At 35.4% G+C, this 14,025-nt stretch overlaps 1 protein-coding gene across 19 annotated transcripts in view; it reads right to left on the bottom strand.

Moving 5' to 3' along the window:
• Positions 1 to 3,430: 3,430 nt before the first annotated feature.
• The window catches only part of LOC144977178 (uncharacterized), a 124,506-nt gene continuing 113,911 nt past the window's right edge, over positions 3,431 to 14,025 (bottom strand). For 10 of the 19 annotated variants that reach the window (XM_078922076.1, XM_078922086.1, XM_078922087.1 and 7 more), the window contains 2 exons: positions 9,352 to 9,613; positions 5,809 to 8,109 (listed from right to left, as the gene is read on the bottom strand). In XM_078922076.1, the coding sequence (XP_078778202.1) occupies positions 7,188 to 8,109; positions 9,352 to 9,613 (1,184 nt within the window). In that variant the 3' untranslated portion in view covers positions 5,809 to 7,187. Of the gene's footprint in view, positions 8,110 to 9,351; positions 9,614 to 13,079; positions 13,242 to 14,025 lie in introns of all 19 variants that reach the window. The other 9 variants (XM_078922073.1, XM_078922082.1, XM_078922067.1 and 6 more) reach the window with 2 other exon arrangements.

Genomic DNA, 14,025 nt, shown 5'->3' with positions numbered 1-14,025 from the left:
ACAAATATAATGAATACATAATAGAGAGATGATTTACAAGGAAAAAATATCATCTCCCAAAACAATAACTATGCATTTGACTGTTTCCCTCCCAGCCAAGACTCCAACCAGGGCCAGGACAAAATCAAGTAACCTCATTTCAAGACAAAGACAGAAAGCAAGTTGGAAAACAGATATAAGGGGATAGAAGACACAGTGTGGACCTCCCTAGAAAGCAACTCGGAAAACGGATATAAGGGATAGAAGACACCATGGGAGGTCAAAGACCCCTCACCCAGATAATTATCAAAAATGAATGAGCTTTCTATTTCTATAGATGTATAAATGACAATAATTGTTTTTTTATCTAATATCACCAGGGTTCAAACAAGTTTGCACATGACAAGTAAGTGATTGTTGAGTGTGAAAAAATAAGCAGCAATCAAAGATCCTGCTTGAGCACACAGATAACCTTACATCTCTCTTTCTCTCATCTCTCTCCCTCCCTACCTCTCTCTCTCTCTCTCTCTCTCTCTCTCTCTCTCTCTCTCTCTCTCTCTCTCTCTCTCTCTCTCTCTCTCTCTCTCTCAGGTTTGTTTGTTTTTGTCAATTGTACAAAACATACAGACAAGAAGATATGTACAAATTGTCTATTACTTAAAATCCTTCAGTTCCCATATCCATAAAGTGATTATCTCATAGCTGTTTGATAAAATAAGATTTTACTTGGAGTTTTTATGAAAATACACATCAATATCTTCCTTTGTTGATACCATTCTCCAAAGACATTGCGTAGTATATACACAACATTACAGCCCTCCATTAGATCGACACAGACATATCACACAATTAAAAAAACAAATACAAACATCAATGCACGCCAACTTTAGACACCTTTATTGCACTTGGGATTTTTACACATATTCCACTCATACCCACAAACACCCTCAAACACAGAGAAATACATATACGCATATGCACAAGCACACTCACCCACATACACAAACAAACATACACCAGTAAATAAAGAAACGGCAAACAATCAAAATAAGTATATCTATAACAACATCCTTATTCTAACTGTAACCACTCACCAGAAAGGAATGTGGTTTATTTCATTCAGGGTTGTCCAGAGACAAAAATTTACTGAACTTTTATGCAAACATATTGACAGATTCCTTTCTGAGTGCTGAACTCCAGTAAAAAGACTTTTTGTACATAATTTTTTCCGTTTAGCAGGTGACTGGAAAATATACTGAAGGTTTGTAATATACTGAATTCCGTAAATATACAGAAAATTGGCAATCTTGTTCATTGCCTATTCCTAGAATTGCTATAACTGACAATTAAAATAAATTAAATTATTCTGTCAATCATTCCAGTTGTCACGTTTGCCCATCCCTCAAATTTATCATTCAGTAAACGACTATCTCGAAAGGGGAAGTTGATACTGAGCAAAACAAAACAGTAAGAAAATGAAAAGAAAAAAAATCAGACTTTCTGATTAACGGTAAAAGGTCTAATATGAAAACAGGAGATTCATCCTTTAATCCCAACTACACGAAGAAGGCTGATTTATTTTGTGAGTTTGTTTGTTTTTTTCTGTTTTGTCTAGCACTGTATCATTCACACCTTTTCAGATTATTGTCTGGCACCAGGGTCTGTTCCCACTCCCAAATATTTCACTGTTTGTTTGATTGTTTTATTTTTAATTTACGGCGCTTGCAACACATTAAGGTCATATCAGCGCCAGTAAAAAGGAAGAAAATGGGATAGTAAAAAGTTCTAGAATTACAATAAAGCATCCAAGAAAAGGGAAGACAAAGGGGAATTGGTTCAAATAAGAAACAGGTGTAGATTCCAAAAGCACTCTATCAAAGTACTTAGTTTGAGATCACTAAAAGTCTCATCCAGACACAAGCACAGGTCCCCGCTAAGAGGAACACACTCAAATGTTTTACAAATCATATATAATATAAAGAAAGCATAATACAGTGCATAACAGAGTGATAATTTACAATGAAAAAAATATCTTCTCCCAAAACTAACTATACATTCAACTGTTTCCCTCTCAGCCAGGGCATCTGGCCAAGACCAGGACAAAACCAAGTAATCTCATTCCAAGACAAAGACGGAAAGCATGTTGGAAAACAGATATAAGGGGATAGAAGACACAGTATGTACCCCCCTGCCCACTATGTGAGGTCAGGAACCCCACCCAGAAATATTTCACTCTCTCCAAATACATTATGTTGTCATACAACAACCACACAGACAAGATAACAAAGTCAGTTGATACAACTCACTTCACACCAAATGGGACTAAAGTATCCATGATATTCAGACCTGCCACTTCACGAAAAAGGAAATCAGTATGACATTGTAAAAAAATCAGTATCTGGGAAAAAAAATCAGTATGAGACGTAAAATTATCCAATGGTTGGGCTACTCACCTAATTCTGACAATTTGACACTTGGTCACTCAAACTAACCAAAGCGTCACAACCCCCCCCCCCCCCCCCCCCCCCCCCCCCCCCCCCCCCCCCCCCTTCCCTATTTTTCCCCAACACCCAAAATGGCACGCACAACGCCAATCTGGCAATCGGACTACTAACTTATTTAAAGATGGTGGCACTTGGTAACGAGTCAGAAGCCAGGGACCGCGGTGGTTTACCAGTACAGCTCGCTGTCGCTTCACAAAGGAAATGAAAACTAAATAACGCGCCGTGTGTGTTTTCTATCTGTGTGAGGGCATCACAAAGAGGCTCGCTACGTCATGTGATCTATCGAGGTATCGCGGGACGGGTCAAAGTTCACGAGACTTGAAAATTTTAACGTGCAACGTAAAGCACAAAGTAAACGTAAAAGAGAGGGGTGGAGGGCTGCAGGCCCTTGGTCACTTGGTGAAATCGGTACGATCGGCATGCAGATTGGGAAATCGGTACGATCGGCAAGTAAATCGGGAAATCGGTAAATACGAAAAAAAGGTCTTGCAAATCGGTATGAACGGCAGGTCTGGATATTAATAAGAGTCTTCACAAAATGATTTATTCTGGACTTAACCTAACCTCAGACAGCTTCAAGATTTCTTTTTAATTTATCACACATATGGTCAAGAATTCTAAAACTTAAGGTAGAGTGGGGACTATAGACACCTGTGTTAAAACGTAGAGTTGGGATTGTAAACACCAACGTGAAAACAACCATCTCTTTTATATAGTGATGTTCTTACAAAACATCTTCTTCTCTATTTCTGAATTATTCTATCAAAAAGAGAGAAGGAAAGATGAAAGTTTAAAATATCAAAACTTAAGAAGAATCAAAACAGGACAGAATTTCCATGATCAAAATTGATCCACTGTTTCCTGGCACAATCACCAATACAAGTTTCTATTATTCCTACTGCTCTAATGAACTACAGTGCTTTCAATCACGTGATGCAAGTCCCAACTAGTTGCAAAATGTATTTATTTCTCTCAATATGATTATTTCAATATAATTGCCATGGTGGGATCCAAGGAACAATGTCTCATATACCTTTCCACAACCCCACGAGAAAAGAACTATCAGATTATAATATTTTGATGCTTTCTGGTGGGGGAAGGGGGTTGCTTTGTTTGTTTAAGGGTTTTACAGTGCTTGCAAAACAAAAAGGAAGAAAATAGAATAATCAAAGAGTTCTGGATTTACAATTGAGAGCATGGATGGTTCCAAAAAAAATAGAAGAGCATTTCATCAGTGTGCTTTGTCTAAGATCATCTAAAAATATTATCCAGACACAAGCAAAGGATCTCACCAAGAGGAATACACTCAAAAATTTACAAAATATATCAAAAACCAAACCTATAAAAGCGCAGAGAAGAGAGATGATTTACAATGAAAAAATGTCATCTCCCAAAACTAATACTTGACATTTGACTGTTACTCCCTCAGCCAAGTACTCCTACCATGGGAGGTCAAAAGATCCCACCCAGGAATTGCTTATTTCAGGTTAATGTGTAGATAAGATGCTGTTGTAAAATGTCAAAACACCCTCCTCTTCCTCTTCTTTTTTCTTCTTCCACTTCTTCCCTCTTTTCTTTTTTTTATTTATTTTTTTTTCAAAATGGAACTGGAAAACTTTTGATTCATTGTGGACAAAATGAGACGAGCCAAAAATAACTTGTCAAAAAGTCTTCTAAAGAAGTCTCCAGTCAGTTGAAGACTTTAGGTCGAGTTGATGGTCATTTATTCAAAATGAAGGAAAAGTATTTGGGCCAAAACTAAAAAAGAAAAAGGTGTTTAATCATTTAACCACAGCATGATTATTAATAATACGAATAAAGTTATCTACGAAGTTGGTGAATTCAAGAAGACAAAAAGAAAAGAAAAGGAAAAGGTTTCAAAATTTGGCACTTTCACAAACAAAAACATTTATCTGAAGGGAGAAAAATTCACCTATATTACAAAGTTATCCAAATGTAAAATAAAAACAAACTTATTTATCTGATGAGGCGATTCAATGTCACACCAGTGCTAAGAATAGAAAAGAATGGGATAGTCAAAAGACATTGATTTCAGAGATGATATGTGCTTCAAGCACCATAGAAATCTTCCTTTCTTTATTTAAAGCTCTTTATACATTTTTTAAAAAAATGATCCCCCCCCCCCCCCCAAAAAAAAATATATTTATACTTATATATCCATAAAAGAGAAGAATGAAAATTAATAGAACAAATGGTTGATTTAACTTGTGATATTGGCTATATAATTTATAACAAAATTTCATTGCAATAAAACCAAGCATTCTTTTGGTGAAAGGCATGACAAAAAGTGATGAAATTTTTTTTTGAAAGAATGGAACCATATTTAAAACAAATTTATGTAAGAAATGAACACGGTTTGATTGCTTATAGTCTTTGGAAACAACATCAAATAACCAATACCGCTGTAAAATGACAAAGCACATTCTTTTTGGTTTAGCTTGAAAGTGTTCACTAAATAAATCAATAGATTAGGTTGGCAAAAAATCTCAAAAGTTGAAACTCAAAGAAGTTTGAGAAGTTGCAGTTTGAAACTGTTTGACAAACTGGGGCTTTTCTTCTCATATTGATATCATTGAAGCAAAAGTTTTCCAGCTAAAATTAGAGAAAAGTGTTTTGTCATAGAACAGCAGAGAAAAGCACTCACGTTGAGCAATTCTTTGCTTTCAAGCGCATTTCCTTCCCAATGATAATTCATCTTAAAGGTAATATCTAGGCTTAAAACAAGTTGTTTTAAGGTCAACTTTTCAGAGCAATGCAAATATTTAAAAGACAAAGCATTACTAAAACAAACAAGTTACAACTATTAACATGTTTAAATAAAATAGAACCACATGTAATGATTTAAAAGCAATATAATAAAGGGCATGTAGCATAAATCAAACATTACATTCTGGCAAGCAAAACCTATGCATATCCATCAGTCATAAATATTTGTTTTCTTTCCACGCTTCTCCTTTTTTACACGTGTTTTTTTTTTTTCTCATTCTTAATTATAGATATAAGACAGAGCAAAAAATAAATAACTAAAAATTAAAAGAAAAAAAACCCCCAAAAAACAATGCAATACAATTAATTGGAAGTTAAAAATGAAGTATGCCATAAATCTATGATAATGTTACCATTATGACTAATAGACCAACATCAGTTATTTAACACCAATACAATAATATCATTCCATGAATTACAATCAAGAGATCTTGTCCCACATTTGTGGAATTTGTGGGTGAATTTTAGGCCAAGTAATTTTATACAGAATGGAACTTTTTATTTATATAGTTTTTTTTTCAACTTCCTTGCAGTCTTATTTTTCTATTGTCTATTTCCGTATGAATCTTGTGTTTGGATTTTACTGGGATCAAAATTTGAATTTGATGTATAAGCAAGCATTCACACCACTTCTGTGTATTTTTTTTTTTAAGTTTAGTATCGCGAAATATTTTTAAAAAGTGAAGATCTAAAATAAATCAATGGGATTGATAACTCTTTGAGTCAATGGCATGTCATAATGTGATAGAGTGATCAGCCCCCTTTCAAATTGCCACTACTTTCATCAGATCTTTAACAAAAACAAAAAAACAAAAATAGATGACAAGCTACCCATTTAACAGCTGGGATGGGTAGACTTGAAGCTAAAAAAAAATATATTTAAAACAAACAAACAAAAAATCTGGTCCAAAAGGGAATCAAACTCAATTGGGATGAGGGTGAATTCCAATTGCCATTCCCCACTTCAATGCTAATGGATATGGCAGGTACAGACACTTACCAAAATCTAAATCAGGTTTACAATAATAATATGAGGATCCAGTCATAATGACTTTCATGGAGGTGAAATGTGAAATGTGACTATCATATAGCCCGAAATCATGTATTATTGAAGTCTATCTCTCACACATTCTCTCTACACTTTCTATATAATGTTATTCTGCTTGGGCATAATAAAAACTTGCAAACGAGAATAAAGAATAAAATGTTGGGTGTAGGATGAAATATTTTGATGACTGCCTTTGTACAAGAAGATGACAGATGTAGTCTTTTCTCATCTCCTGATGCCTCTGCTTATACCTGTAACTGGATAACATTAACACTGTACTGGATAAAATAATGGAATCAATCATGTTGAGGATTCTGTCAGGGGCACACATAAATGGATTTATTCTTTGTCTGGACAATGTCCACTTTACACGCAATAGTAAGTATCTGGATAGTCTACAAGTTGATATATTTTATATTCATTCAAGCATAGAGTAGAAAAAAAACAAGCATTAGTGCAGCCCCTTATAATTTTTGCAGCATAGAAATCAAACAAAGTATTCATATAAGGATTGACATTGCTGTACAAATGCTATCTTATTTAGTATAAATTTTGACCCCCACCTAGTTCACGCCTGCTTAGGAAGATCACCATGAGTGTTCAAGTACCGTTTTGATTGAGTTTTCTATAAATTGTTTTTGGTCTCTTCACCACATGGATCAGACAACTGGGTACATCCATATATTGCAATTTCAAGGGGAACTAACAACAATAATAATGTGTGCATCATGTCAAGATTGATGATGACAATAATGATCATTGGAGGGGATGATGTCAAGTAACAGTTTGTTTTTCTATATTTCAATGCAATGAGCAAGTAATGACATTGACCAGTTTGACTGTCGTCTGTAATGCATTTTTTAATGACTTTATGCATCAGATGAAGCATTGGTGTCAACAGAGACGCGTCGTTTGAGCTCCTGCATTAAGGAATGCTGACTGTCAGGTGGTGGCATTGCCTGAGTGGGTTGGGAGGGTTGGGACATCTGTCTTGTTGGGGCCTGGTGGGTAGGGAGGGCTTGGGGGGGTTTGGTTGAAGGAGGACCTCCTATTCTACCCACAGTGGACTGGGATGGTGGTGGTGGTGGACCTGGGTGAGAGCAACTGTATATTCTCTCCATCTCTTGAAGTTCCTCTACAGTCGGGGGTAGGGGGAAATCTTCCTCGCCTGGGTGATGGGTAGACTGATGAGAATGTTGTTGTTGGTGCTGTAAATGAGACTGTTGGCGATGGTGGTAGGGATGATGTTGGTGTGGCTGTTGGTGATGGAGATGCTGGGGTTGATGTTGGAGTTGTCGTTGTTGTTGATGTTGTTGTTGTGAGTGGTAAGGATGCTGCTGATGTTGCTGTTGTTGTTGTTGTTGTAGTTGTAGTACTGCACCTTGATTACCCTGGTGGTAGTTGTTGCCATTATTATTGTAGATGGCATGAGGATGTTGTTGTTGTTGTTGTTGTTGGAGGTAATGGTGATGATGGTGAGGATCACCCATTGTTACAGAAGGGGGAGGAGGGACAGCAACCATTTTAGGCTTCTGTTTCACCATTGGGGGACCGTTTGTAGGTTTAGTTTGTACTTGAGGCGGACCAGAACCCACTCCATTGCCTGATGATTGTTGTTGCTGCTGCTGGTACTCTAAAGCCACATTGCCACTGTTTCCACTACCATCTCGATACTGGTTGTTGAGAGAGGCAAACTTCGCATTGAGATTTTGAAGAGCAGTTGTAGTCTGAGACTGCCCAGAATCTTGCACTGCTTGATGTTGTCTTTGCATGTCCTCAGAGCCATCATACCTGCATTTCATATTCCAGAGAGAGAGAAAAATTGTTGAATATGTTTTAAATTACCCATGATTGAAAAAATAAATGTCAATCTTCAACATTAAAATAATAATTCTTTAAAATGTGGTCTTCAGAAAAATTTCAGAAAATTCATAAACCACTCCATATTTAAAAGCTTTCAAAGTATCAATCTTTCATACAATGCGACTACAAGAAAATAGTGGGATAGTCCATACTTTTTTTATTTTCAAGAGGGGTTGGGGAGAGCACAATAACTTAAATTCTATCCTAAACTTCACAGAAAGCCAGTGCAATTCCTGGAGAACTGGTGTTATATGATCTCTTTTTATTCGTTAATTTTATAAGTCTAGCCGCTTTATTTTGAATTTCTTGAGGTCGATGAGAAGGGCATTAAAATAATCTAATCTGCTAGTAATCATCATGATGATGATGTGATGACTGTTGCAGTTGTGGTGGAGGTGATGATAATGTTGAGTGATTGTAGTTGTGGTGGTGTGATGATGATGTTATGTGAATGGTGCTGTTCATAGTCGTAGTGATGGTAAGCTGATGTAACTATGGTTTATGAGTTTATGTAGTAATTGTGGTATCGGTGATGATGTGGTGAAGGTTATTGTATTAGTGATAGTAGTAATGATGGTGGGCTGTTAAATGTTGTAGTGGTGGTAATGACGGTGATGTGGGTAGTTGTAATAGTGGAAATAGTGATGATGATGGTGGTGGTTAATAGTGCACATTTGTTAAGCGCAGCTCATCCCGCTATATTGTAGCAGTGGTGGTGGGGTGGTTGTAGTAAAGCTGTAAGTGATCATGATGGTGTGGTGGAGATAGTGGTGATTTTAGTGATGCTGGTAGTGGTGATGTGGTGGTAGCGGTTGTAGTGGTGATGTTAGTGATGATGCTGATGGTGGTGGTAACAATGATGATGGTTGTAGTTGCAGCTGTGGAGGCAGTGATGACAATGTGCTTGTGGTAGAAGTGATGATGATGATGATGATTCTGGTTGTGGTGGAAGTGGGTGACAATGAAGACGTAGTTGTGATGAATTTTCCTGGGAACCATAAGACCTCACAACAATTTGACTGAAGGTGCCTGTGACCCTGAATTTTTTCTCATTATTTTTTACCTGAAACCAGAGTTTTGGCATCTTTGTTTTACAATACAATATTCTTTTTTTTCTAAGCAATTCAAGACCCATACAACCCTGATATATTCTATCTTTTTGCTACATACCCTGCAGAGTGTGGAGCCATATGTTGTTGTTGTTGTTGCTGCTGTATTTTCTGCTGAATGAGTTGTAATTCGGCATATGCTCCATCCTCCGACCTAATTCCATGTTGGGCTCCCTCGGACATCTGTCTCTGAGGGGACTGTCTCACTTGGTTCTGGGGAAGGGATGCTGATTTGACAGAGGCAGTACGTCTTATTGGAGGTGGCGGTTTGGAAGTTGACGATGAACTACTGCGTCTGCTCAGGCTGGACGATGAAGGAATTCCTGACAAAATAGAAAAAAAATAAAGATGATAATAATAATAATAATAAAAATATCCTTAATTTTGCTTAGTTGTGAAAAATATATATTTTCTAGCAGAAAATGTGCTTTACGGCCTAACAAATTTTGTTTAAAACAAGAAAAAAGGAAATACTCTCAGGTAACAAGAATTATTGTAAACGTTTTGTTTTGATTGGAAGAATTTTTTTTTTCAAATCAAAAATCCATAGGTAATCAAGACAAGGAAATGTTAACAGGAGACGATAAATAACATGAAAAAAAGTGATGAGACTACTTTCTTTTATCTTTCAATGATAGCGTTTTGAAGTAAAAGACTACAAAATACTAAAGGATGATACCTTTATCAGTGTCAAGTTAAAATCATCATCATCTCCTATTCATGAAAGTTATTTTTGCTTGGATGGACTTTAGTCATCGGTCAATGACATTGTCAGTCCACCTTGTTGAATCAACATCACATGAACAATTTTTTTATTGTCGTTCCTCCTACACCACTAAAGTGTTTCTGTTTTGTTTTATTTTTTCTTCTTATACTTTCATTGATACACTCACCCAATTTCTTAATTCCTATTTTAAAACACTTGATTTATTTTGGGGGATTAACCGCACACACACACACACACACGTACAAACAACACACACACACACACACACATAAACCTATACATTCAAACAACACACACACATACGCATACACACACACGCGCATGCATGCATGCACAATTAAACTGAGAGGAAGAGAATCAAGATTATTGAGACAAGAGTAAGTCATTGTCATTACCGGTCTGATATAATAAGGGTTTCTACTTGACAGCACTTGGTGGGCCATGATGGATTTTCATACAAAATCCACTTCATTTTATTATTCAATAGTTTCATTATGTGGTATTTCTACGTATCTATCAAGCAGCAATACCAAATGGATTGTAGTCTCAATGACTTAGTACTTCAATCTTGGAAAGGCAAGACAAGGAAAATCATAGTCTTTGAAGTGGATATAATAACTTTGAAAACAAAAAAGAGTGATGGAAATTAGAATTAACCATTTATCATTTATGTCTTAAACATACATCTTTTTCACATGTTGAATATTAGAAACATTAATTAGAAATAATGATTTAAAAGATTAGTCACAAAAGGAAATCTAGCGTTAATCAAAATACCAAAAACATAACCTTTTAAAAAAAATAATTCGATAATATAATGCTTAAAAGACCGAGCAATCAATGGGGAAAAACATGGGAGCTGCTGAGATAATCAGCATTTCATAATGCAAGCCAAATTCAGTCACAGAGGATGCCATGCACATAACATTCAAGGTTGGTCTTAATACAGTTGACTCCATGGTTGATGATTCACAAGTTATTCTTGGTGGTACACGGTATGAGCTCATTGAGACAGATCAATTGTTTGTCTCAAAACACAGTTTACAAAGTGGGTGAATTAAAAAGTCGCCAGTAAACATCTCTTCTTTATATAATAAAACAAAAGTACTCTATTACGTTGAATTCAATTCAAGGGAAAAATAATCCTTTATTGTCGGAAATATTGAGCATATTACTCCCAGACTACATAGAAGTAATAGTAATAGTGAATAAGAAGTAATAAAAACAGATAAATATTGGATCTTTATGTTCTTTCTCCGATGTCTAAATTCTGAAACATAAAACACACACACACACACACACACTCTCTCTCTCTCTCTCTCTCTCTCTCTCTCTCTCTCTCTCTCTCTCTCTCTCTCTCTCTCTCTCTCTCTCTCTCTCTCTCTCTCTCTCATTAATATTTGGGAGCATTCTGAAAGTTCCTCGTGCTAAGGGAAAAAACCCAAATATTCCCTCAACTAACCCTAAGAAAAAGTATAACCTAGTACTTTTAACTAACCCTAATAGGAAAAACAAACACCCTTGCATCTTTACTATGACCTAGAACTAACCCTAATAGCAAAAAAAAAAATATAATAAAAAATACAACCTAGGACTGTTTTGCACTACTTTTCAATATTTCAAAAAACAAAAAGGCCGCAGATAACCAAAACAATGGTCATATTAGGATATGTTAAACTTTCACTAATCTATCAAGGTTTGTTCTAGAGTTTTAAAATGCTACTGTATATTAACAAATTGAATAAATAAACACCTGACAAAAGATCCACTGTGAAAATATTAATTGAAAAGAGATGCTAGACCGAGGAGCTTTCGGAAAGCCTTCTTAAAATTCTTAGTTTAAAGAATGGAAATTTAAAAATTTAATTTAAAGACCCAGTATATTCACGATTACATCATACCTGACAAAACATCCACTTTGTGTAGTACAAGGCACCTGTTAATAGCAAGTTTGCACTAATACTCTTTTAATATCTATCCCAACCTCATTCAAACCTTTGTCAAGTAATGGCCATTATCATTCAATCCTTTTAAAACATTTAATTCAATCAATGAATTAATCAAAGAAACCTTTTGTCCATTCTTATGTTTGTTTTTGTTTTTAAGGGTTTTACGGCGCTTGCAACACATTTAGGTTATATCAGCGCCAGTAAAAAGGAAGAAAGTGGGATAGTAAAAAGTTCCAGAATTACAATTAAAGCACCCAAAAGAAAGTAAGACAAAGGGGGAATGGGAACAAATAGGGATCAGATGTAGATTCCAAGAGCATATCACCAATGTACTTAGTTTGAGATCACCTATTAGTCTCATCCGGACACAAGCACAAAATGCAACAAAGAGGAATACACTCAAATGCTTACATTATACATTGAAAATAACAAATATAATAATACATAACAGAGAGATGATTTACAAGGAAAAAAAATATCATCTCCCAAAACAAAAACTATGCATTTGACTGTTTCCCTCTCAGCCGGGACTCCGACGAGGGGCCAGGAAAAAACACAAGTAATCTCATTCCAAGACAAAGACAGAAAGCTTGTTGGATAAGATTTAAGGGGATAGAAGACACAGTAAGTACTCCCCCTGCCCGCTATGGGAGGTCAGGAACCCCACCCAATGTCCATTCTTATTTCAATGTACAATCGTTGACATGCTATAAGTGTTTTTTACAATGTCTTCTGTTATTTGATCCAATCCTTTTTTAGTCTAATTAAGCTTTCATGTGTAAATCTGCATTAAACCGAAAATTCATTGTTGTTTACAATATCATTTTTCATTATTTTTGTTGCATTTATTGCTAATGCTTGATAGGAAAATCTTTTTTTTTTAATGAAAAAAACATCATTTTGGCAATTGACAGTGAGATAAATAAATAAATAAATAAATAAATAAATAAATAAAAAAAAAAAATAAAAATCAATCAAATTAGTTTCCTTGTTTAAATTTGCCAGGATGAAGCATGGTGTGGCACAAAGTAAGAGCATTTGCCTGTGTGTGTGTGTGTGTGTGTGTGTGTGTGTGTGTGTGCACGTGCACGCAAACAAAACAAAAATACCTACCTGTGGTCGAGGAGGGACGTTTAGGGTTGATAGGGGGTTTATAACCTGATTGGGTATACGTTGGCCCCTTTCCCTTCAATTTGCCTTGTTCACCACTACTGCGAGGCAGTGTGCAAGGTTTGTCACTGTCAAATGGGTCAGACTGGGCAAGCAGTGTGCAATCTGCAAGACAACATCGATAGTAACCACTAGCAAACAAAAACCCACAACATCTCAGAGCAGATAAAGGGCATGCAAGCAAGTGAGGGGTGTGACATTACAATGTTAATGGTGAGAACATACGAAAGGTGACATTCATCAGACAATGAAGATAATAATGCTGAAAACACCCTTTTGAAAAACCTGCAAAATCAAGGCATTCCCTTGAGAAAAACATTCTCGAAACTCTAAACATGATCAAGTTTATTATAGTGGAATGTAAATAGTATTGATAATTCATGAGGAATAAAATGATCTTTATCTTTAAACCTGAAAACTTGTAGGTTTAAACCATAAGAGACTCTTAGGCTCTTTAGAATTTCCAATGCTGGGTGCTCTGTACAGTTCTGTACATTTTTTTAAAAGGGACATGCCCTCCTCTAATGCACTAAAAAGATTACTTAAAATCTACCATCCTTTTTTTCTAGTTTTACAAGCTAGCAATATTCTACTTACAGCTTTTCAGAAACATGAGCATCTTAATAATCATATAAAGCAAATTAACTTTTCACTAATAAGATTGACAAGTTTATCAAATGGGCATTTCAATCATAAATAATAAACATATCAATAAATGAATGAATGAATAAATAAATAAATAAATAAATAAACAAATAAAATAAATAAAATAAAATAAAATAAAATAAAATAAAATAAGATAAAATAAAATAAAATAAAATAATATAAAATAAGTAAATAAATAAATAAATGAATGAATGATGAACGAATGAATGCATGCATGCATGCA

Source organism: Berghia stephanieae, chromosome 7 (assembly GCF_034508935.2).
Source record: "Berghia stephanieae isolate SIO BIC M18660-M18661 chromosome 7, UCSD_Bste_1.3, whole genome shotgun sequence".
Classification (NCBI taxonomy): Eukaryota; Metazoa; Mollusca; class Gastropoda; order Nudibranchia; family Aeolidiidae; genus Berghia; species Berghia stephanieae.
This window is presented reverse-complemented; position numbering and strand designations above follow the sequence as displayed.